The sequence below is a fragment of the Cupressus sempervirens genome, chromosome 10, assembly GCF_028749045.1.
Source record: "Cupressus sempervirens isolate cs-2001-9-10 chromosome 10, ASM2874904v1, whole genome shotgun sequence".
Taxonomy (NCBI): Eukaryota; Viridiplantae; Streptophyta; class Pinopsida; order Cupressales; family Cupressaceae; genus Cupressus; species Cupressus sempervirens.
The window spans coordinates 23,788,912-23,816,298 of NC_143127.1; the positions used below are offsets into that span (position 1 = coordinate 23,788,912).

At 35.6% G+C, this 27,387-nt stretch overlaps 1 protein-coding gene across 7 annotated transcripts in view; it reads right to left on the minus strand.

Annotated features, from left to right (window-relative positions):
* LOC149532377 (uncharacterized) overlaps positions 1-27,387 on the minus strand; it is a 106,057-nt gene that overhangs the window by 18,544 nt on the left and 60,126 nt on the right. For all 7 annotated transcript variants that reach the window (XM_089807281.1, XM_089807279.1, XM_089807278.1 and 4 more), the window contains one exon: positions 33-148. In XM_089807281.1, coding sequence (XP_089663407.1) covers positions 33-148 — 116 coding nt within the window. The remainder of the gene's footprint in view (positions 1-32; positions 149-27,387) is intronic.

Consider the following 27,387-nt stretch of genomic DNA (forward strand, 5'->3'; position numbering starts at 1 on the left):
TAAAGAGTGAGTACAATTAGCATTAAAAATACCTAAAATCGGTAGATGGATCTCTTCCCTGCCATCCCATTTCCTTCCACTGTTCTGAAACCAAACCATGAAGCTCTCTGCCAGGAAAGGCAGCATACCAAAGAGCCTTTAATGCCTCCTGTATCAATACCAAATATCAACTACATTCTGGTTTGGATCTCAAAATGCAAAACAAGAGCTAAAAATAGACTGAAAAACTTGTTTGTTTGAAATCTTCGCACATCAATAAAGCTAAAGGTTCTTCCATGTTCAATTTAATTTTATAAATAGAACAATTACAAAAATGCTTACTATCATACATAAAAAAACCTACATAAGTTCATTGCTAGCAAACATGATCACTGACAGAATAACTATGAGCCTTAAGTAACAAACATGCTAACATATAAGAAGCTCGCAACCACAACACACGTGAAGGTTGAAAATGCGAAAACAAGAAGAAAAAATTGATGACCGTCCCTTTTGTTGTGATGTTCTCACACCATTGTACCAAAATTTTGTGGACCCCCTTTTTTTTAATAACCTTGGCAAATTTTTGGATTGTCCAACAATTTTGATTTGATTTTTTTTGAGATTTTACGTCCTGGACACCTTCAAGCCAGAAGGGAGAGGGGTTTAGCTTATTTTCACCCGATTCCAGCTTGATTTTCCAGAACGACCAATTTCATCCTTAGGCCAGACAAAATTTTCAAAAACAACATTTGGCAGGATAAAATTGTAAATTTTGTACTTAAATGATTTCTTTTGAAAATCTGGATATAATTGTGTAAATTTGGATAATTTCCAAAAATGAAATTTTGTTAGATTTGAACTTTTTCTGGAAAATCTTGAAATTTTTTCGGTGAGAAAATTAATTTTTGTTATGATGAAAGCAAATTGCAAAATCGATTTTAGACTTTAGAGAAATAATTTTATTTGTGTTAAAAAACTAAAATTGCTTAGAAAAATCGATTTGAATTAAATTGCAAAAAATTGTCTTTAATGGATTAAAATTGCCTTGAAAACTTTTTAGCCTTTAATGAAATTGGTAATTTAATATTGAGAAATGTCTTTTGGCTAGCCAAAATCCGATTTTAATGATATATTAATTGCTAAATTGTCATTAAATGGAAACATTTAGCATCTCCAAAGCATTATTTATTTTCTTTTTGCAATTTTGGTCTAATTGGCAATTTAAAAAAGTAAATTTCATCTTGGCGAAGTTAGTATTTAGTTAAGCATTTAATTGGGGGCCATAATTGTGCATTAATTATTATTTTTCTTGCTCCCAGGGTCCTAGTTGGCCAGCTAAGGAGAGTATAGGAAAGTTGGGTATAAGAGGAGGCCTCTCTCCCATTTCCTCCTCACTTCTCATTTTTCCTTCTCCATGGTGTGAGCGATTTTGCAAGAGGCAGATCTTCTTCTTGTTTTGGCAACTTTGCAAGGCAGATTTTCTCCTTCCTTGGTGATTTTCCTCTTGGGGCAGGATTATCATTGTTAGAGGATTTTGAGAGAGCAGATCCCTCCCCCATTGTTTGGCAATTTCTGCTAGGGAAGACTGATTTCTCCCACATATGGCGATATTTTGTTAAGAGAGGGCACCTTCTTGCTTGGACGAATTAGCTTGAGGGCAGAATTTTACATTCTTGCCATAGGCGGTTCATGATGGAAGTCTGATTTTCTCCAGTTGAGGACTGTATTTTTCATATCAGACTTAGGCGATTTTGGTTTGGAGAGGAGATACATGGGGAAAGTCTGATTTTTGTGCACAAATGGTGAATAGTTTCAAATGTTTAAATTTCTGATTTGCAAGAGGGTTTGAAATTCTTAAGGTTTGATCCTAAATCCAAAAGAGTCAATATCCGGCTATTGGTAGAGGTGACTTTTAATCATTTAGAGTTGAAAGGGGTCCTTAAGCTGACTTCCTTCTTTCGTTCCAATCTAAGGATTGCCTCCCCTGGTTTTGCTTGTCTATTGTCAACCACTTTGCCATCTCGTAATAGGGCAACGAGATGGAGGATGTTAGCACAAGCAAGAATCCTAAGGGGACAAACACTAAGAAAGACAAAGAAGATATGATGCCCAAAACACCTTTCTTCTCTAAAATGAAGCGAATAACCGACACCAATATCGTTACAGTAGACATGATACGGATAAAGGACAGACTAAAAGAAGGACAATCCCCCTTGGTAAAGAAGATATACAAAAGGCGATTGCACATCACAACCCAGGCGTCGATACGTCCATTACAACCATGATGAGTGACATCGGAGCAGCACTTGATTTTGAAGATATCAGAGAAGAGGACATCAACAAAGCAAAGCTTGGATCGAGATTGGATGAGCTAGGAAAGGTTACTATCAAGAAGAGACATTTGAACACTCTTTCCTCCCTCAATGCTTTTGTTAGATTCGCTAAAGAGTATGAGAAGGATCATGAGAAGACACCGCAAGCAACAGACAATGTGATGAAATGCGGAGCTCAAGATAAATCACACACCTTGTCCTCCCATGGAAGAAATCAACAAAAGGCTAGCTAGGTTCATTGCCTTAGCTAAAAGAATAAAAGAAAAAGGGAGAGTCATATTAGAAGATCATTTAATGTAAGCCCACGTGGCAATTTCTCTTTCTTCTAAAATAGGACACGTGTTTATTTCTGATTGGCCGCCATTTTGGTGCCTTCTTATTGGTTGCCACTTTTACATTTTTTTCATTGTTCCATTGACGAGGTGGCATCTTTTCATTAGTTGATGGGGTGGCAACCCTAATTAGGGTTTCTGGGATTCAATCTGGATCGTCGATTTTGCTTTTGATCTCTACCGTTGGTTGTAATTTTGGCATCTATAAAAGGCCATTTGCTCTCATTTGTAAGGGTCGGAGAAAATTGTTGCATAAGATAATGCCAAAATCGCTTTCTCTCATTGTTGTGACTTGCATGGTGATTAAGAGTCTTTCATATTATTGCATGGTTTCTACTTCTAAATAGTTAGAGTAACATTTGTGAGGGAGTTATGTTGGAGGATTGTTGCCAAGATACTATCAAAATTGTTCTCTATTCATTGTTGTGACTTGCATGGTGGATATACATGATCGTTTTGGTGTATTGCATGGTTCTTCGCATCTCTCAAATTAAAGTAGGAGTTCATTTCATGTTGTTAGAGTAGAAGTAGATGGCTAATTGTATGGTGATATTAGTGAATGTTAGATAGGGATCAATACTAGACCACTAGCATCCTAGCGGCTTGTTGGGAAGCCTTGTGTGGAAAACTAGTTTATTTTTCCTTTGAATCATTGCATCTGTGAAGGTGGGGCCGTTGGTTAGCTTTCATTAGATTCGATCCCCGTCCATTTGCTAACCTTTCCATTCATAGGAGTAGGAGTAGAATAGTGGGTAGTTTAAGGAGTAGGAGTAGAATAGCGAGTAGTTGGGTAGTCGAATTTCACTCTAAGAAAGTTAGGAAGGTAGAAGTCATTAGAACCATTATCGCCTCCTCCTCGCACAATCAACATTATTTGGCGCTACATCCTCCACCATCACCGTCACCATCAACATCACCTGGCACTCATACAAAATCATCACCATCTCATCAAAAGCCCAAGTCATCCTTGAATGAATAGCGTAAGGCCACCTACGTGATTACCAGCAAATCACATTAATAAAACTAAGTGAGTATCCACAAGTGTAAGGAACATTGGAGTTATTCTCATATCCCATAAGCAATAACTTTTCAAGAGAGGAATTGTATGTTTGATAATCCATATCAAATATTCAATTACTGATATGTTATGTAAGTGATACAAAACTCGCATCAACACCTCCTTAACAAGTAGGCATGACGGTGTCAAGAAATCATAGATAATGAGAGCCATATTCAAATGATATTAAAAAGTCAAGTTTCTTCAATCGTAATAAACACTAAAGGTAAGAAATAAATGTACTATAAAGTTTCTATAACATAATCTACGTTATGGATACCCTGAACTATCACTTTCACTTTCAAATTCAAGTGTATCAACTCTATTAAAAAATCTTTCCTTTTATTTAAAAAAAATTCTTGAAATATGTTATATTCCATTCTTTCAGTTTTTCTTTGATAAGGTTCAATTTTCTCAATACACACAAAACTCTTTGTTCCTTTCCTAATTGTCGCTTCCTTCCACCATTCTTCCAAAAAACTAATTGAATCAATCCTCTGGAACCACATCTTTTCAAAACTAAAGTTGCACCTTACTAGTGATGCATCATTCTTACCTACCAGCTCCATAGGGAAATGGTTCGCGCAACTAAATATGGTAGCATTATGGCATCCCAAAGTGCAAAAAATTCTTAACAATTTGCCGTTAACAAATGTTAGGAATTAGGTATTGTATGTCTTGGATAATGTTTATGATGTTTAATTCATTATTATGTGTTGATGCACCTAGGGGTAGCCTAGAAGTATGCACACCATTAGGAGTGGACATTTTTGTCGCCACTTTATGTGTTGTATGTAACTTAAGAAAATATATTTAGTGTATCATTCGTTGGGAAAATGTTTTTTTATTTAATATAGAGGAAATATTAATAAATCAAAAACATAGTAGGTTTTATAATCTTGAGATTCCAATCATTTTGTCATATACAATACTCCTTGGTGGTTTTGTGAGAGCTTTTTTCTATATAAGAAAACACAAGGGTTGTTTTCTAAGGTTGGCTAGTTGGGGCTTTGAGACTTCTTCCAAAAAGTGCATATATGAAGCATGCCATGGGATGTGTTGTTACCGTTATGGAAGTAGAAGCATTCACCTAGATAAAATAAATTTACATCACAAACTAGATGCAAAGAAGTAGTGAGAAAAATAAAGAAAAATAATAGAGCAAACGACAATACACAAATATATGCAGTAAAACCTAGACAATATGTCAAGGAAACATCCATGGGGCAAGTATTGGTAATCTTATTGCTCAAAGGAAAAACAATTACATCTGCAAACTTCATAGCAGCTCCCTCAAAATTTCTCTTAAAACATTATGATATGCCTTCCAAGAGAAGAAAGATATATAACCTCTTGAAGATAACAGCAATTCCGCAACATAGAATAAAACCCAATTTATTCCTTCAAAAAACTTGGAAGTTTCATTTAGAAAGTTTGAAAAAAACTTTTTTTTTTCCTAAAATAAAAGCAAGATCACAATCTTCTTTTTTTCTGTTTTTCTTCTTCTTGTCATTATCTAACAATCTCCACCTTGACTGCAATTTACTTAATACTTGCCCAAGCCCATGTATCACCACTTTTGCAAAACAAGAGAAGCCACACTCCACTTCAGCTTCTCCACTAGCACTTGTTTACAAAACATATTCGGACAGTTTTTAGGTGTATGAACTTTTTCAAGGGTTACTCCACCTTCTTCAACAACCTGTCTTACAAAATGGTACTTGATTTCAATATGCTTTGTTTCACACTGTTATAAATTGGATTTTTAGCCAAATGGATAGCACTTTGACTATCACAGAATGCAATTACATTGTCCTACACTTTTCCAAACTCACCCAACAAAATCTTCAACCAAATAATGCAAAAGATTCATGAGAACATAGATATGAAGGCAGAGGATATTATAACAGTTGGAAAACTCACCAAAGCCAAGAAACTCGCCAAGGCCTAAAAAATAAATTCAGCGAAAACTCGGCCACTTTTTGGCAAAAACTCAATAACTTAAAAAATAGCTTAAATTTAATTAGAAATGCATTTTTTAAAGAGAAGATGCATCCAATGAGTCAATAAGTGAGAACACAAATGAAACAAGCTTGGTCTAGATATATTTAAACACAAAGTGGGTGCAAAATTACATTCTCGTGAGGAATGTTGATGGCTAGAAGGGAGGGGTAGAATTCAAGGCTCTGGTCCTTGAAGTCTACACTGGGAATGATTGTGCCTCCTCACTTGGTATGTCTGACTCGGTCTATGGCTCGTCCTCCATCCTAAATGTAGCTTTGCCTCTAGCTTCTTTTGGTACAAGCGATGACTACTCGTTTAACTCAATGTCATCCATTGTGAAACCAAACCCACCCCTTCCTCCATAGCCTGCCTCTCAAAATCATTGATGTCATCCTCTTCAAAATTTCCACTCCAAATCTGCCTCAAATTCGCTTCCAAATGATAGAAATTTGTTTGGAAGACTAGTTTCGCCCTCTCAACAAAATAAAAGTGAATAAATGTGAAATGAAATTAATTTGGGTCGTATTTTCCCTTTAAGTGTTGTTATAAAACTACAACCAAGTTTTTAACAAACGCTCAAAAAGTACTCGATAAGTTATTGCAACACATCTAGCAAGTTTTTGGCGCTAGTAAAAGTCATAAAAACTTATCATGCTAGAAAACTTGGCCAGGTTTTGTAACTCAAAGAGTGCTCTCCCAGTAGTACATCTATGGATATTATATCACATCAAGTAACTCTATTTGGAGTATTATCATGTGAATCCAAACATATTATAATAAAACTCTATTAGGAGTATTATCGTGTGAATCCAAACATACTATAAATTAAATATTTTTCATCACTGGAATGGTACCTGTTGGTTCCCAAAACCGCAAATTGGAAATCCAAGAGCTTGCCATTTCTTCAATAGGATTCCACAATCAGTTCTGGTGAAAGAATGAGAATCACCTTGACTCCCTTGCGCTTTAGACTCTGCTACACCCAGGCGGGTAGACCTTCACCTCAAACAACTGCTTGGTTCAAGGCTTTTCTATAGCAAATTTAAGCTCTGGAGTTCTTCATTTGGCAAGGTCTTTGAACTCGATTAATATGGAGTTATGTGATAGTTTAAAATGAATGTTTTGTATAAGGTTTTTAACAATGGATTTGAGGTTTGTAAGAAGGAAGTTATAGATTTTCTAACTTCAAATATAAATACAATACTTTAATGATAAAAAGACCTGTGCTTTAGCTTATTTGGGCAACAGAGTCAACTACAATGAAGATTATATCGTACAACTTTATAATGTTATATGTACATAAACTATAAACATTTTAATAATCAAGACGTGACGGATCAAATATATATACACAATTCTAAACTAGTGCAAACTGCATTTTAACTCCTAGGGTCGAGGAGACAAACTGGATACAAATTCAGAAAATATTAAATATTTCATAATATCTGCAATGATCGAGTTTAAAATGCCATAGATGACCTCGTCCACTTATCTAACATAAAAATGGCTTCTGGAATTTCAAAGATAACTATAAAGAACGAATCAACTGCAATTTAAATCTCCATGCCTCAAATACAAACAAAAGGCTTTTTATTTATCATCAAAATATGATATTTAAATTTTTATTACAAAGCCATATGCTCCTTATTCCTCCTTATAAGTGTATATATATTTACAATTGCTTGTCGAATTTGTCTTATTACTTTTTTACTCAAGACTTCAGACTTCATTTATATATCAACATTTTAAAAGAATGTGACCTTTTAAATTTAAAAGTCATACTCTTCCAAATATTAATCGCATCTTTTCATATAATCGCACCTTTCCAATAATCACAATCTTCATTAATTTTTTATTAAAATTACTTCTTTCGATGGACTTCATCATTTTGAGTGATAACATTATTAATGGCTAAATGTGTTTGATCTCTACATATGCGAATGCGAACAATATTACGATCATATTTCATCCTGTATTTAATGAAAATGGTTGATGAAGACTGTCGCTCACTTAAGCACTTTTACTGTATTTCAAAACGAAGACATGATCACTTTGCATACCATACTCCTGAAGTTTCGTCATCATTGTCTTGTTGCTTGGTATTAATAACTCACTGTGGGTTGTGTACGTGTTTTTCGTAAAAGATCTTAACACAACTCCAATAACTATGGATAAGCATCAATTTCTCATGTTGTGAATTTAATCACACAATCTTTGCCAAATGGAGTCTATATTTTACAAACATCTCCTGTTGATGCCCATGATGGATTTCAATTCAGACGGCACTGCATCCTTCGCACTTTGATGGGTTTTCCATAGTCAGTGATATGGCAATCATCTGGCAGAGCAGAGTAAAACTAGAATACCTTCTTTCTCAAATGGCTCGAGAGAGGTTCAAAGTGAAAAATTTCACTTCTAGAGGACTTATTGAATTCATCCTAATGCACACATGACCCACAATTTGCAGATTATTATATATAATTTGAATCATCTCATTCCCACAAGATAGATTGTATCATAAATTTAGTCGAGCAAAGCATGTGACCACACGTTTTCCATTTATGTTGCAGATTCTCATTATGGACAATGGTGATAGCAATTGTATATAACAGTTGATATTGAATAATGAAAGAGTCTTGAGGAGATTTGCATATGGTATGACATGGTCAGTGTTCCTGAGTTTTGAATCTCTAAGAAGCACCTATTTAGGGCCATTAGCTGTGTAAATGATCTTACTAGGCATCATGTCTTGGTTCATGCGATTGAGAGGGTAATAGAGCCAAACTCCTTTGTTAAGTCATTGTGTAGATATGTGAATCTGAGTCTCATTCTGATGAAAGAATAAGATTCTCCATTTACTGAATCTGTATGTTCTTGTTTCTTGCACACAACATTATCTCCTAAATACTTTGGGCTTTCTCTGATCTATGCTGAATAATCTAATGTGTCAGGAAGAATCCCTCAGTAGCTGGTAATTCCAACATATCACCCTCCTGTACATTGGCTTTCTGTGCTAGCATCTGTCCCAAATTCATTTTCTGTGGTATCCTGTTGAGATCCTTAATTGATTCACAGTCGAATAAAATAATGGCATTGCTTGATTTTGTTTCCTTCATATTTCACAATTAATAAGGTTGTGCATTGATCTGAAAGTTCATCATGATATGTCTGATATCAAACCACTCTAGGTAGTGCTGAAATGCATGCCTATAGAAAACAACTTCCTTTTCCATATTCTTCTCATCATGATCTTTTTGTTTTTTGAAACACATTGTTTGAATATAAAGTAGTGGGTAAGATTGAAAATTTACCGCTAAGTTCATGCATTAGATTGGCTTCTAGGATTTCAAATGGTGGGAAGATGTTTGAAAATGACAATTTACACATTGTCACACATTAAGATTCTCCCTTTGGCATGGTTTTTGGGGTTCTAAATTTTGCCAAAATTTAGCAAAATTTAGAGTTCCATCAGTACCTACTGTGACTAGTAAATAATCCAAGTCAGCATACCAGATATGCAATTAGCAATTGAGGATGAATATATAACATCCTTTATATTTCACAATTAGTAAGGTTGTGGATTGATCTGAAAGTTCATCATGATATGTCTGATATCAAACCACTCTGGGTAGTGCTGAAATGCATGCCTATATAAAACAATTTCCTTTTCCATATTCTTCTCATCACGATCTTTTTGTTTTTTGAAGCACATTGTTTGAATATAAAGTAGTGGGTAAGATTGAAAATTTACCGCTAAGTTCATGCATTAGATTGGCTTCTAGGATTTCGAATGGTGGGAAGATGTTTGATAATGAGAATTTACAGAGTCACACATGAATATTCTCCCTTTGACATGGTTTTTGGGGTTCTAAATTTTGCCAAAATTTAGAGTTCCATCAGTACCTACCGTGAGTAGTAAATAATCCAAGTCAGCATACCAGATATGCAATTAGCAATTGAGGATGAATATATCACCTAGCTTTATACATCATCGAAGGAGCTAGAGAAGTCACCACTTTCAACAATAGGGTATTTAAAGAAGAACAGACAATAATGACATTCTTCACTTGCTCCGAACCATTCTACAATGTATTGAACTTAAAACACAAGATTTTAATCCTACGGGAGTCGAGAATGGTGATTTATCTCATCGGGCCTTAATTCAACATGCTTTCAAATAACCATCTTCGTTTTGCAAATTACTGTGAATAAGATACAAAAGTTGGGCTTGATCGAGTTATGCTTGTGATAGGAAACAAATGAGTAAAAGAAGGCAATAAGGATTATTGCCAGTAGTGAAGTGGCGTTAAATTTTAACAGCATTAACATTGCTTGCGTCATTGGCATCAGAACTGAAAATAGAATATAGTACAGAATACACGAAAACATAGACTCTGATCAATGAGGTTCACATATAGCTAGGGCCAAAGATATCTATAAACCAATCCAAAGAGCAATTTACATGTGCATGAAAAGTACTAAATCAAGATCTAACCGGAGAGTAAGAATCTATCTTCAAATTTATTTTCTTTTATCCAAATCTTTGGTGGAAAAACTTCATAAAGTCTAGAACAATTCTGTAAGTACTTCGGTGGAAACAATGAAGGCAAAATCTCTTAATTGCTAACGAGGCTAAGGTTCACAGCAGGTCCCAATGTACCTTTGGAATATGAAAAGCATTATTGACCTCCAATCAATATATGCATTGATCTTTTCGGATTAAGGCCTTCCATCTCTAATTATCAACATGTAGAAGACCTTAGAGAGCCATGCGATGAAAAATATGTTCCATTTAAGTTACAGTACTTATGCATTTGACTAGAAGTGTCGATCACACGAGATGCACATAGATGTTTATGAAGAGACCTTTGATAGTACACTTCTATATGGTAGGTATTGTCATTAAAAATTGGAATAGGCAGATATATAGATTGGATAAAGGAATTTCAGTGTGTCAAAGGTGGTCATTTCGAAAGCGTTAAGTCACAAGGACAGTAGTTCGTGCGTTGTGAAAGTGGAGCACAGCGTTGTGTCGACTGTTGTTAAGAGTGCCTGCACTATTTCCTTTGATATTGGAAGCGTTCTCTCACTACATATTACATGGAGTTTGTCATGAATAAATAATAAATCGGGGCTTGATCTTTATCTTTGGTCAATAATTAATTGGTTTGTGTAACACATGCGAAATGTTGTTATAAATGTATTCAATATGCAAGGACTCACACAAGAGATGCCCTTTCCAAACATCGTCGCCTTCAAAATTTTCTCACATTCCCATAGTATGTGTTGCTAGTGATGAATATTGTCATTGATGTCAAAGTAGGAAGGAAGTTGATGCAGTGCAAGGCAGGGGAATCCCCAAAAGAGATGTCCAAGCCCCCAGCAAATAACCACACAACGAAAACAAAACAACAATGCAAGATCTAATACCAAATCACAACTCTTTAATCATAAGTATAATTGATTACATGCAATATGCCTAGCTATAAGGCCTTCTAGGTTAGGACCAAATACAATAGCAATTACAATAACAGTTTTGCAAGACCCCATAAGATCCAACTCACAATCCCAATCCCAGGTAGTCCAAATCCACAACTGGATAAGAACACCAAGAAGAATTCACACTTGTACCCTCAAGTCCACCAAGCTATTCTCTGGTTCTCAAGCCGCAGCTAATAGCCCTTCAAAGTCCGCATCCCCTTCTCCAAGCTGGATGATCTACATCTCTAACCCACTCCTCCGAATGAATGAATATCACCAAGACTCCACAAAAACACTCCTACTTATACCCAACTAAGCCACAAGTCGGCCCAGTTCGTTACAAATTAAATTAAAACCCTTACATTAAATATATGTTGAGCCACAACTCAGCTACAACACATATTAAATACCCAAAGTCAGCTCACAGACAACTCGGCACCAACAGGAACCAAGACCAAACTGAGCATCAGAAAGACCAAGCCAAGCATCATCAAACTCCCAAGCACTATCAAGCTCCCAATACATGTCGAGCTCCTTATGCATGCCAAGCACTACAGTATCTGTCGAGCTCCTTCAATGACCAAGCTCCTCGACCAACACCACATCCAGTAGCGACCGAGCACCACTCCTTCGACTAAGCACCAAGCTTATCCACCAAGCCCATTCGGTCAAGCCTCCAACCAAGAAACACCATAGAGATGACCAAGCACCTCCAGCGTTCCATAAAAATGCCTGAATCTTCAGGAACCTCAGATGCCCTTGCATCAAAAGTCTCTGTTGGAAACAATGCTTCAAATTGTATGTTGCCATTGATGCTACACAAATGTCAGTATTAACCGAGTAGTCGGGCAATAAAGAACTTGCAGTATTAACCAAGCATATTTAGTATCAACTGAGCAGTCGGGCAATGAAGGATATCCAACTTCCAGTATTAACCAAGTGGTCGGGCATCAAAGGACTTCCAGTATTAACCGAGTGGTTAGGCATTAAAGGACTTCCAGTGTTAACCGAGTCCAGTATTGACCGAGTGTCAACAGATTACACTTGTTGATTACTTTAACCAATTGAGGCCGACTTGTTGGATGTTTAATGATTATTTAAAAAGGTATTCAAGCCGACTTGACAAAGCTTATGATATATAAGAGAGATCAAGAAGTTTAATGTAAAGAGTGAGATATGTAAGATGTGGAATAAGATGGATATGTGATCGAACAAGTGAAGCTAGTTTAGAATAAAAAAGGAAAGAACCAAAACTTGCAAAATATGTTAGAAGACATCATGCACTTGAACAAATAATTGGAAGAGAGACAGATGGCATCCTGACAAGAAACAAATTAAAAGATACATGCTTAGTGAATTTGGACCTAGATCTATGAAATATGCTTTAGAAAATGAAGGTTGGATCGAGGCAATGAATGAAGAAATTGAGCAAATAGTAAAGAACAAAACCTGGTCTTTTGTACCTAAACCTAAGATAAGTATGCGATTGGGTATAAAATGAATATTTAGAAATAAGTTAAAGGAGAAAGGAGAAGTAACAAAGAAAAAGGCAAGGCTAGTATGCAAAGGATATGCACAAGAAGAAGGTATTGACTATGGAGAAACATTTGCCCCTATTGCAAGACTTGAAGGAGTCAGAATACTACTAGCATATACTGCACATAAAGGGTTCAAAGTATATTAGATGGATGTAAAATCGATTTTTTTATATGGAATCCAAGAAGAAGTCTACAATGATGTTACGTCCCAATTTTTGACCTAGTTTGAAATATAGCTGTTGAGGTTCGCATGAAGTCAATTGACAGTTTAATTTGATATAATCTGGCGAAATGGTAAGTTAGTTGGTCGTTATGATTTCAAATGCAGATGACATGTTAGTTGATCGTTAATCGCGAATTCATGGAATTAAGATGAAAGGTTAACTAATATGATTATTTATAATTTATAATTTAATTACAGAGAAATTCCTTGCAAGGAGCATGTCGAAGGGGTGGAAGCATTGTTAGAAAAGAATTAGGTAGGGCATCACCATCACTGGCAGACGGGTAAAGGACCTAGCGATTTGAAACAGGATACACCCGTGGAATTGCATGAGTTATTTAAATAAATAATTTGAATAAAATAATTGAGTTAACATATAAAAACGTATCTTAAAGGGTTCTAAATTATCTTTTGTCCTAATATTTTTAATAATTGTTATAAATGTTCTTTTAAATATAAAATCATTTAGCACCATTATAATTTAATAATCGAATAAGTGATGTACATATTAGATTTTAATGATTATAATAACCTTTAAACCTTTCATCTTCTTTCCTTCCTTCTTTTCCCTCCTTTCTTTCTTTATTTTTCTTTAAATCAATTTGAGAGTCTTTTCGAATGGCTTCTTCTAACTAATGGTAGCCGAGAGCCAAGCATCTCTTTTAAATAGTCTCTTTGATTGTATTTTGATATAACTATTACCTTTGTGTGCAACCCGTAACTTCTTCTTTTCATCTGTCTATATGTTATTGTTTATGCGTTTAATGTGAGGGAGTAATTCTAAGTTTTTAGGGAGCCAACTCTCTTAATTCCTTAGCCATCACGATTCCTGTCTTTGGCTTTTGCGACTGAACCAGTTTGGCGGCTTATCTTGCATTGCCAAAATAATACCATCATCCACGGGTGACTGATTGAGGACAGCAGTTTACATAAATACAAGTTCAATTTCAGAATCGGGTGACAAGGAAGGAGTCTAGTAAAACTTCTAATCCGATTCATCAACCTGTTTATGCTTTCCTTCTTATTTTATTATTGCAAAACCGGCAGATTAGAATTTGTTCATTTTCATTATAAGTATGTGAAACCCGTACTGTAATTAGGTTCATCAATTTCTCAAAATTGCAAGTGCATCTACTTTCCTGAGATTTAAGATGGCGAATTGAGCTTGAAGTCTACTGTTTTTCATTAGAATATGTCGTCTTTATTTTTGTGATATGAGCATCTTTCTTTTTGTGATATGAGCATTGATAATAGATCATTTTTCCCTTCAAGATTGTGGTGTACCTGGAAAAGACTTCCAACTATCCTAAGAATAGCAAAGTGTTAATTTATGCCCAAGTCTATCATACTCCTTATTAAGTTTGTCGTCTTCCCTGAAAGGTCTGCCGACTGCTATTTATGTTATTTACTGCAATGATTTATATTCAAATCTGAGTTCTTTTTATATTGGAATGTGTAAAATTTCTCAGAAATATTTAAGAAAGTTATCATCTCAGATAAAATCAATCTCATCCTGATATGAAAATACATAACTGAGAGAGAGATATTGAACCCAGAACACCAAGGAAATGCAATGAAGTTTAGATTCTAAATTATTCCATTTTTACTCAATCTGGAGATGAATATGAAATCATGAAAAATTCAACGTAATAGAACTAATATAAACACAGACTGAAATATGGTGAACAGTATTTGATTTCTAATTATTGGAAATTGTTCTTACATCGTAAATGATTCTTAATTCATAAAAGCGTATCAATTATGCATATAAGAGATTGAAGTGCAATGTAAGCTGCAAGCAATTATATTTAGCTTAGGAAGTTATACATTCATTCATGCCATACAAAGATGAAAATATTATCAATAAATCCAAACACGATGAAATTCACCAGGCGTTATGGTGAAGTGATGGAATTAATTAATTAGACATTCAACTTGAGATCTTTAAAGAACATAATTATGTAATCACAGTTAGGGAAATGCTAGAAGCATGTAAAACTGACAAAACCAGTTGTTTGAGGATTCCAAACACCTGGGACTCACCCGACTGTGTAGCTAAGAAAATGGGTGACAAGGTGAGAGAAAGGAAATCTACAACAACATGAAACAGTAATCGTTTATGACATTTCAATGTTATCATTTAAATATGAATTAACAGCTCATGCACATTCCTGCTACTGTGATCTCCTGCTACCAAGTCGTATGGCGTGTTGTATACCATGATGCCCAGTGGATGGTAAGATGTACCCTATCAATTCCACGTAGGGAGGGCCTTTCTCGTTAGAGATCGTGTGGGGATATGTTGTGGTCCAAGGTTGGGTGGTTAAGCCCCTAACAATGTTTCACCTCTCTCAAGATGTCGGATATGTGTCAGACAGAAATAAGCCATGCATTCAATTGTTTATCGAAAACATGTATTATCATTTTTATTTATGAGGAGGTAAGATTAAATTGAAGTATTTCATTGTTATCATTACTTTACACCTGGATTGATTTGTGAATTGTTTTCATTTATATGAATATTGAATATAAGTATTTATCTAATCTTGAGAAACTGTCACAGATAAGTAATCGGAAGGAAATGAAATCCGAAGCCCTAATTGATAGGGTGACAGCTGGAACTTTAAATGATATAGTGGTATTGGAAGCCCTAAATTGAATCCGTGGTCGCGGAAGCCCTAAAATGAATCCGTGGTATTGGAAGCCCTAAATTGAATCTGTGGTCGCAGAAGCCCTAAAATGAATCCGTGGTCACAAAAGCCCTAAGTGAGATAGCGGTATTAGAAGCACTAAATGAACCGAAGGTAAACAATGCCCTAATTGATACAGTAGTAAGTGATGCCCTAATTTAAAATAAGTATTTAATTTGATTTTAAGAAAGTAGTTTTTCGATGATAGTTGTCATATGAAGTTGTTATAGTGTATTTGTGGACTAACCCGAGTGGTTGCAGAGGCATCCCTAGTTTGATTCGAACTCAGTTTTTCTAAGTATGTGGTTTTCACTTTCTGTAGTAATTTCATTTGATGGTAATTCAAGTTTTAAGTTAAGAAAATTTTGTATAACTATTTTTTAACGGTAAATCATATTCACATGAACATAAATGATGTAACTGCCTTCCTATGAAATCGAAATTAGTATTCCTTGGGTATGTTAAATGTTAAATAAGACCCTGGAATACCGGATGTTACAAATGAACAACCTGAAGGTTTCATTGATCCAAACAAAAGAGACATGGTATGTGTTGGCACTCAAAATTGCATGGTCAAGTTTGAGCACTATTGTGAAATTCAGGCCTATAAATGCTTTGTGAAGCCTATGTACCTCGTTATTGAGTTAATGCATAAATGGTGTTTAATGTTTCTAACACCTTTCATTTAGTGCGTCTATGTGTTCTATGAAGTTAAACTGACATTTCGAACCATTCTGCGAAGTCCCATTTTGAGCTAGTGTCAAAATTTGCAATTCTGCCCAAGTGTCAAATAGCAATTAGAGGTCCAGTTTGCATCTGAATATTTTTTACCCAAGAATGTGTCATGACTAGCCACTTTGGGGATGTTTAGTATGCATAATAAAGAACCTATGTTACAATTTTCAAGTCATTTCGAATCCATTTGACTAGATTTTGCACCCCCCAAAGTTGGTCATTTACTGTTTTGTGCATTTGACTACTAGTTCACAATTCTGGGAAGCCCTGTTTGACCAATCATATCTTTGACCCAGTTGACCCAAATGAAAAAATTCTTTTTGCATTGTGTTATAGGGGTCAGACACTTCATATGTTCAAATTTTGAGGTCATGACGAATCCATTTGATCAATTTGCTAACATGATTAAAATCCCAGTTTGCATTGTTTTGTTACGGCTAAGGTATCCAGATTGATTCACATCCCTGTTCGGCACGTTATAACTTTGATCCTGTGATTGGTAAGCCTAAGTGAATTGTACCATTGTGTTGTGTCCTGAAAATCCTTGAAGTATGCCAATTCTTAAGTCATGACGAATCCTTCTACATACTTTGACATGTCCGTACATTTGCTAAAAATTACTTTTTGACACATTTCTCAATTAAAATTTCCAAGTGCCTGTTTTCGGAAATTCGCCAACTGTGCCCTGTGATTCGTCATGAGCCCAAAACATGGAATTGTATTCTCTCCATAGCAAAGAACTAATATCCTAGTTTTCAAAACCCCAAGTGATCAATAACCCAATTTATAATGCCGAACCCGAGCCCAATTTATGTTTTTTTAACACTGTTTGCCTGCAGGTTAATTGAAGTATGAATGTTCGGCAATTAAAATCTTTTGATCGAGAATTCCTCATGGGCTGAAAATTTGCAGTATGGTAGAGTGTGTATGATTGAACACTCATGCTGATTTTTATGTCCTGGTTAATTGATTGAGTCAATTTTTGAGGCCAACTGGCGGGCCTCTAGACACAAATTTACAATTTTCAGATTTGATTAAAAATTCTCAAATACAGAGAGGGATTCAAATGAGGACAAATATGAGGATGCCAGTTGTTTGTAAATGATCAAATCCATTATCGTTCTATGGTCCCCATAAAATACAAAATTATTAATCCTCACATGACCAAAATCAACAAGTAAAGATAAAACATTCTCAAGTAATCGGGAAGCATAGATTTAAAAGTTTTGATAGAACATCCACATCAGACATAAGGATATAGAACTAAAACTATTATCCAATATTGAGAACTAGTGATGGCCTAAGGAATATGTGGTGAAGTACTCATGTTTCAAATACACTGTTGCTAGGAAAGGAGTAGTAGTGAAGAATTTTACAGCTGAAACGTTTTGCACAGTGTGAATCTTTCCAATGCTTCATCTCTTAATAAGGGTCGGATAAAAAGGGGCAGGGAAATGCACTTGAAAATGTTGGCACCGGTGGTATTGAAGTTTTGCTCTTAGTCAAGTCCAGTAAACCAACAATCCTAAAATCTGAAGGATTAGACAATAGCAACGGTGAAAAGGAAATTTGGTCACAGAATCTGCAACAAAAGATGGGTCATGTAGACAAATATTCATAGACTACCTTTCCAAATTCTCCAACACTTTGTTTGTGATTTTAAAATAACTGTTGTTCTTGAGCAGATTGGAATCGTTTTGAAGAAATCCTTGGTGACTGGTTTTCATCCATACAAAGAAATTAAAATACATTGAAGCCTCTTGTTGGTGTTTTAAAAAAAAAACTATCCAGTTGAAGATATGGGCAAGATAATGTAGAGAATGGAAATTTAGTGCGGCTTTTGAAAGTGATAAACCATAACTAAGTTATAGTTTATATATTAGACAAAAACGTGCTGCACGATTTGCTTCAAAACCACACAAGGGAGCTCCACGTTTTGCAGAGGTAGCAAGCCAAACGCAATGAAAAATGGATCAGTCAGCATTAGAAAGAGACGGAAATAAGTTAAAACGGGGGCATCATCAGTCAAAGAAGCCCATAAAAAGCCGCAAGAGCATATTAAAGGATTAACATGCAGCCATAAAAAGCCGCAGGGTCCATGAGTTAAAATGAAAGCCTACAGTCGACGCCAAGAGAAGCCACAGCAAGCACAGGGGAAGCTCACGTGGAGATGGAGATGAATCCCATAAAAGATGCGAGTGTCAAGAGAAGGCTGCACTATTTGAAAGAAACAGTATGCAGAAAACGCTGAAAAACCATTTATCCCACATTCAGTGGGAAATGGTATTTCAAATGTTTAAATAGCATCCTACACAATACTGTTAATGTCTTAAGACACACGGCTTTTAAAGCCGAGCTCCATGTGTGGTCAGAATGGCGTCAGCAAGTTGCAGAATGTACAAGGGTCAGAATGCAACATGGGTCCCACATGCAATTCCATCAGCGAATCGAATGGTGACAAGTGGCAGTGACAGAGTAACTGGATTATGATGTGGCGAGCAAATGTCAAGAGCGCACCAGATTGCGCCACGTGGCAAATTTGACGGTTCGCGTTATCTCGCTAACCAAAGTTGCTCACTGGTTAAGCATGGCGAAGTAGCGAGGAGACGACACGTGGCGGATGATGCAGATCAGGTGTCCAATCATGGAGCGCCACGTGGCACTGGTCAAACATAGAGTTGGCCACGGTTTCAAAAGGCAATGAAATTAAAGAATAAAAAATAATAATATTTTATTATTATTTTTATAAAACATGCACGTTCAGTCATCCAAGAGATTTTTTCTAAAGTTTTGACTTTAGAATTTTTTTAATTTTTCAAATTTAAAGAAAAAAATCAAATGTGCAGACATGAGTTTCTAGCGAAGGGGACTGTTTTTCAAACGAAGATTTCAGGCATTTCCCAGAGGCTAGATATGCCTTATCATATACCGTTGGAATCGTGAGAATCCAAATTTTGCATTTCTGAAGTCAGTTTTTGCACAGGTGCTTCCTAGTTTGAGCTATAGCCAGAAACGTGAATTTTGAGGCTTCTTCAATGGAATGGGTAAAAAATTGAAAATCCAGTTAGGGGATCAGTAAAACTTGGTAAGAATGCAGTTGGAGTTCACGTTTCTCACATTCACTCAATTTAATCCGATTTTGCCAAGCATTTCAATGGGTAAATCAAATATTGTGGTGACTCAGCAATGTTTCATCATTTCAACAGAGATATTGTGCAAATCAGTTGCAGATAATGATGAAACAAGATCAGATTAGAATGGAGATGGAAGAAAGAAGTTTTTTAGTTACAGAGGATTGCTTTTCAAATGGACACTTGTCACGTAAAGATCAGATCCGAGATTCTTTCCTTTGCTATATTTTTCTATCTTTCATTGTTTGATGGGTTTCAATTTCTGGGAAGAAAAAGTTCATTGCTGTGATACCATTAGGGATTCCAGTTTTTGCACTGTGAGACCATTGGTTCCAGTATTTTGACATGTTTCCATGACTGTAACAACATATTTCTTCAGCAATTTCTCTCATGTGAACAACAGTAGTGTAGATAATACAGACAGTTCTGATACATTAGGTTGTTTCATGTTTTAATTTCATGCATCTAAATGTATATTTTCAAAGAAAATGAATACATATGAGCAGCATTTCTTTAGTTTCATCCTGGTTCTCGTCTCCTGTCTCAGTAATCTGTAGTCTTATGTGGTCTTGGAACGAAGAGCTGAGATCAATTTGCTTCCCCTTCAGGTTGTATGTCTGATATATTTTGCTGTTGGAACAAAGTGCCAAGTAAATGCTTAATGTGTTTGACGGGGTTACTGGTTATGCTGAGAAGGATATTTTGTGACAATGAGATCTGAGTGAACATTGATGTCTGAATCACAAGGTGATTAGATAGATTTGATGTCTGGGTACACAGAATATGTCCTGATGTCACAGATGTATGTTTTGAATTCATGGAATTGCCCAATGGATTAGGCACTGATCAGTTTTAAGATCACCTGTTATATTGCTGCATGTTTGAGGATTTGTTGAAACTCAACATCATTAATCAAACGCTTTTCCCTTTCATGTTGAAGAGCTATAATAGAATGCCCTCACTCAGCTTCTGAGATTCCTAGATCTGCATTTAGCTACTATAGATTGATGTTATTTCATGAGTTATCAAGAGAAATAAGGATTTTATCTGCTTCATATTAGATTCAGTGTATGCTTTGACAACTGGTACCATATAAGGAATCTATAGGTTCACCTGCCTAGGTTTTGCAGAGCCTGAAGAAGAAGAAGGGTCATGCCTTATAGTTGGCCTGGTGTCTGAATGGATGTGTTGATAATGGGAGTTAGCTGCCCCTAGATGCATCTTGTTCTCATCAGGGTAATTGGAAACGGGTAACATTTTCAAACACCAACAGTATGCAAACTACACAAAGCTCTATATGGACTGAAGCAAGCTCCTAGAGCATGATATGAAAGGCTACATGGATGTTTGGTAAGAATTGGTTTTATTAAGGCAAATGATAATAGTAATTTGTATATAAAGGAAGGACCACGAGACAAGATATTGCTAACAAAAATATTTGTGGATGATATCATATTTGGAGGACATGAGATGTTATGCAAATCATTTGCTGAAGAAATGAAAAAATAATTTGAAATGTCTATGTTGGAGAGATAAAAAAAAATTGTTGGCCTACAAGTTCATCAAATGAAGGATGGTATATACATCACTTAATCAAAGTATATCAAGGAAACATTGAAGCAATTGGAATGGAAGATTCCAAACCAGTTGGAACACCTATGTCTACTGGACATAAACTTTCAAAGAATGATGATTCAAAGGAGGTAAATCAAAGTGCCTACAAATCAATGATTGGGAAACTTCAATATGTGGTACACACCATACCTGATAATTGCATTGGCAGTTGGCATAGCTGCAAGGTTTTCTGCAAATCCTAAAGAAAATCACATGATGGTAGTAAAATGGATTTTGAGGTACCTAAAAGGAACTGAAAAATATGTTTTATGGTATAAGAAAAGGAGGAAAGCGGGTTCGAAGCTCGATAACCAAGTGCAACTGTTACACGTCAAGTACCGCCCTTGCTTCCCTATATTGTGTCAGGGGCCCAATAACCAAGCAAGCCCCCTAGGGCCTTTAGGCCCGATAACCTACCCCTAATATTTAAAGCGAAAGCGAAAGCTCTCCCCTCTCATATTGGGCACGAAGCATTGATGACAAAAAAAAAACCAATGGAGAAGCATTCTTTATTGGAAAGAAATTAGTATCTTAGACAAGCAAGAAGCATAATTGTATTTCTCAATCAACAGCAGAGGCAAAGTATGTTGCTATAGCAGTTAATTGTTCTAACATAATATGGATCAAGAATTATTATTAAGAATGAAAGAGGAAATCAAGGAACCAATGGTTATCTATTGTGATAAAACAAGTGCAATCAATATATCCAAAAACCTTGTGATGCATACAAAGACAATACACATTGCAATCAAGTATCATTACCTAAAGGAATTGGTTCAAGACAAAAAGGTGAGATTGGAATATGTGAACACCAATGAGCAGATAGCATAGATATTTACTAAGGCATTACCTAAGGATGCATTTATGCTTCTAAGAAGTAAACTAGGGGGAATTCTTCTATCTAATGCTCACTAAAGCACAAAATAGTGATGCATCAACCAAGTTTCATTAAAGATCTATCAAGATGATGCAGATTATTACACTTCAAGTGTGAAATGCAAAACATATTACATATGAATCAGTACAAAAGGTGCATAATAACTTCAAAGTATGTATCCTTTGGCATTTGATGTCAAAAAGGGAGAGTTTTAGCATTCAGGTAGACTCACAGAGGGAGTTGGTATGGATGAGAATCGGAATCAAACTAAGGATATTATCTAATTGCTCATACTTTTATCCTTGTAAGTTGACATGTGTTCTCATTACTGCCAAAGAGGGAGATTGCTAGAAACAATTCTTCAAATTGTATGTTTCCATTAATGTTACACAAATGTCAGTATTAACCAAGCAATCGAGCAATGAAGAACTTGCAGTATTAACCAAGCATATTCAATAGCGACCAAGTAGTCGAGCAGTGAAGGGTATTCAGTGTTAATTGAGTAGTTGAGCAATGAAGGATGTCCAGGTTCCATTATTAACCGAGTGGTCCGGCATCAAAGGACTTCTAGTACTAACCAAGTGATCGGGCATCAAAGGACTTCTAGTGTTAACCGAGTGATTAATTTCAATATTGAATGAGTGTCAACAGATTACGTTTGTTAATTATTTTAACTAATTGAGGCCGACTTGTTGGATGTTTAATGATTATTTGAAAAGGTATTCAAGCTGACTTGACAAAGCTTCTAATATGTTAGAAAGATCAAGAAGTGCCATGTAAAGAGTGAGATATGTAAGATGTGGAATAAGATGGATATGCGATTGAACAAAAAGGAGGAGCAGGCAAGTGTGGAAGATAAGCTGCAAAGAATATTTTGATCAGTAAGGATCTACAGGTCGAGCCAAAACAGAAATTTGAATCTACAAAAGAAGTTGCTTCATAAATCAAGTTAAATTATTGTTACCTTCTGACCATTGTAACAGTGAAGAGATCTCTTAACAGAGTTGACTTAACAAAGTTGACTTAACAGTCAGATTGTAAATCCTCTAACAAGGTGACATTTCAAGATTGAAGTGTATGAAGACCTCTAACTAGGCCACTCTTAGCAGGGTGATCTATATCCTCTAACAAGGTCATACTTAACAGTATTAATGTAACCGTTAACAGGGTTGACTCCTAACACAGCTCACTTCAAAAGAGTGAAAATTTTGTAACTAGTTGCATGGTGGTTTTCCCAAATTGGGTTTCCACGTTAAATCTTGGTGTCATTTGTGTTCATGTCATTTGCTTTATGCTCTATGTTTCTGCAACTAAGTTACTAAAGGTTAAAACAGATTAATATTCATAAGACTACTTTGTTAACCAAGTTACAACAAGAACTTAGTTTTAACTGAGCTGGATAAAGAAATGCATTATCAGTGAAAAGTTTGATTTGACATTTAGGGACAGGGAATTGTTTTGTGGTACATGATTCACTCCTCCCATCTCAGTTACTCTCTTCATTTCCAACAGTATTTGCAATCAAAGTATACTATAAAGAACAAAGATATGTAAGATTGTTTCAAGTCTTAGAGGTCACTTGTCTGCATAAGCTGTTTAAGCAAGAGTACATACATGGAGAAGGGCACTTACATGATAACAGATTAAGGAATAGCAGATTAATATGGTGTGTGATATAGTGTCATCCATAAAACTCCAGATTAAGGAATAGCAGATTAATATGGTGTGTGTGATATAGTGTCATCCATAAACCTCCAGATTGGATTGGAATCCATCGCCATTAGTATTGCCGTGAATCAAGGATGAGTCACTGTGAATATTCAGGATGAGTCACTCAACTTTGCAAAGGAAGAAAATACATGAATAATAGAGGTGGTACTGTGATCAGAAAGTGTGTAAGTAATATTCAAACTTGGAGCAGTGAACAAATCAACGCAGTCAATGGAAGAAAATAGGAAGATGACTAATAAACTGGAAAAATCGTATACCACCAATGGCAGACAAGATTTGTATAAAGCAAGACAAATAAATTTGAAAGAATCCAGATAAAATTAAAGAAGTAATTACAAGGGCAACAGTCATCAACATATTCATATACAAAGGCAATATTGATGTGATTAAGACAAAACCTTGTTGGAAGCATTTAAGAAAGTAGCAACATGTGCAGCGTCGTTAATTTTCAAATAAAACCATCGAACCACAGTGATAGAAGATATGAGTGGCTGCAAAAGCTAACAGATAGCAGCAATATATATAGAGAGCAATATGTATGCAGTGTCTATTATTAAGATATGCATACAGGGTCAGTAGATGAACAGAAAACATTTGTATAGATAGAGACAAAGCAGACCATCGACTAAGGCAACAGATTCCATGTCATTACATATCAAAGAAATGAATAATACGTGTATTGTTGAGGCCTCATTGAATATCTATGGTGGATGATTGACAGAGAAGATGGCTGAACAGAAATCTTCTTGGAATGGTCAACGTAGCAGCAGCAATATATATGGGTATGATAAGTGGCGACTTGCAGCATTGGAGATTGATAGTAGCCATATCAATACCCAGTCAGCATCGAGGAGAAATATACCATTGGGGTGTTCAAACATGTTTGAACAATATATTTTCAGCGTTGAAGGAAGTCACGATAAAGGAGCAACTTCATGAATAAAAAATAACAATAGTAATAGTGGACGTCTTTAGACAAGTTCAGATGATATAATCAATTCTGAGAGAACAACAACAAATTATAAAGAACTGAGAACCGAATTTAAAATGGCTCGATAGTTTTACGAAATTATGAATGCCAAACCATGGAAAGACTGTGATAAAAATAAGCAATAGATTACAAATTCAAATAGCATCAAATTTTAATAAAGAGTAAGGCTATAATAAAAACCAATCACTAAAGTATAATATTGGTTTCAGCCATAACAAAACAGCAATGAAAACAAAACAGTGAGTCTTTAAACAGGTGTGATTAATTAATTAAAAAGGGTAGAACAAATATTACTTAGGAAAAGACACATTCATTGAGAATCAAAGGGATATATCTTTTACATTTCAAAACATATAAATGAAACAAAAAGAAGTGTGATAAGAAAAGTATATGTACGTGAAATAAAAAATAAAATCAGACGCGTGTGTTGTGATAAGAATAAATCAGATGTGAGGAATAAAGTAAGATTATTTCAGAATATTAAAAATGAGAAGATAAAGAGAAGAATATTAAAGTAAGGAGAGAATATAAAAGGATATTTTGGGATATAAGTGGACATTCAAAAAAGATATAACTACCAGATTCAAAAGAAGTTTGAAGTAAAATTGCTCATCATCAATTAAGCAACATAGTCAAGGTGGAAAAACAATTTGTGTGCAGTGGGTCGGATCTCACGATGGAGCCTGCGAAGTGTGGGAGTTGGAGCTTCCAATGAGTCGGTGCTCATAAACATAGGGGTTGTAGCCTCTAGTAGGTTGGAGCCTACAAAACATTGTAAAAGAACTATTTATATGTAAAGCAATTATTTGTCATGGTTTTCTCACGCATTGGATTTCCATGCAAATCTTGCATCAATGTTCATGTGCATAAGTATGGATTCAGCATTTAAAGTTATTAAACCAATTATTTGGATATAAGGTTTTAATTGGCAAAATTGTTATTATACTGATTCACCCCCCCTCTCAGTATAATCGTGTGCTCTTCAGCTACTTCTTGGAAATTAACGTGCAAGCATACTCTACTGAAAAGCCATTTATATGGATGTCATCCCTTCACTTGTCATGGCCAGCCCTGAAGTAGAGATAGCAAGGATCATTATTGCAGAAGAATTTGTGTGACAAAACTATTCTCAAAAGTATCTTCTCAAATGGTGAAGACATCTGATAATATATATTTTTCATAACGAATTGAGATGGATTGGACTACGTGGGAAAGCCACCATCGATTTTAAGCCATATTAAAGATTGATAAAATAGAAAATCATCAAATTAAAACAAAACAAAAGCCTCTGAAGAAAGGTTGAGTTTGGACTGAGAAGCAAGTTACAGGCATTTGTACAATCAACCCATTTCAAATAATCTTCTCAAGGGCGTGTTCAATGATGGAGGACTTGGCTCTTCACTATAACTGTAGCAAGGTAATCTATGGAATTTGGTGAGTCAGAGTATTGGCACCTAAATGATGGTTTTCGGACACAATCATTGAGGTAACAGATTCACATGAAACCTTGGACATCGATCGTAATGCATGGGTGAGAAACACTCTCTATAGCAATAGAAGAAAATGATGGTTGATCATTCGTGAGTCATTAGAGACAATTCAGATTTAATTGCATTCTTGGAGCAAGATATGCTTCTGCGAGAGAGGGAGCAGCTAGCGGATATGCTTTAAATTAACTATCAAGGATTAAATTGGTTCAGAGGGAGAAGATCATGTCTAGATGACTTCTCTAGTGACAAGGAAACTATTGCAATCAAAAAGTAGATATACATTACATGGTTGTGACATTCTTGGTGCTTTGCTTGGAATCAACAAGATAGCAAAGAAAAGAATCTTACAACAATCTCGTGACCCAGCTCTAGACTAGCTCTATGATGTACCAACATAAGAGATAAGTATGCTTCTATGATTAACATTTCCCTTCGAGATAGTTTAGTTCTATCAACTAATTGGAAAGTCTTCTTGACAAATCAAGAAGCACAAGACTTGCACTCAAGGGAAAGATAACTTGATACTTGAACATCAGATTCAGAGGGAGTCAAATAATCTACTAGAGGGAACCTTGGACAAGGAAGTTAGAAGGTTGATATCACATTCAGAAAAGGTCTAACACAATCTTGCCGAGAAGGTCAATAGGTTGATGCATGTACTTGGAACTTCAAATAAAAGCTACATTATCATAAATGTTGGTGCCACCAAGCCTAGGGATAAATCCATGGTTTATTACATTTACTCGTGTTACTATAAAATTAGACAAGTACATTTGTATGAGAAACTACTACAAATAATGTCATAATCAGAAAAGAGACAATTGCTAGAAGATCTGCCAAGTGAATAGACCATGGAGATGGCTTGTGGACAAGGTACAATACCACTAAAGAATTAACAGCTCATATTCTCACCAAGTCTCATACCAAAGTGAAGTTTGTGGATATGGAGACTGGCTTGGAGTTGTGAAGAATGAAGCCCTTGCTAAGGAGTCTTAGCATCAATGATTTCTTGAAATGTACTTTATTGGATTCTTCTCTGTGAGAGACGCTTAAAGTGTAACCCTTGTTCCACTGTCTAGGAGTGGTTATGATGGATCCACTCCCTGATATGGTTCATGGTGCATGTCATGTGTGTAACGCCACGACAACATGCGAGAGAATCCATGGTAACTCCATGT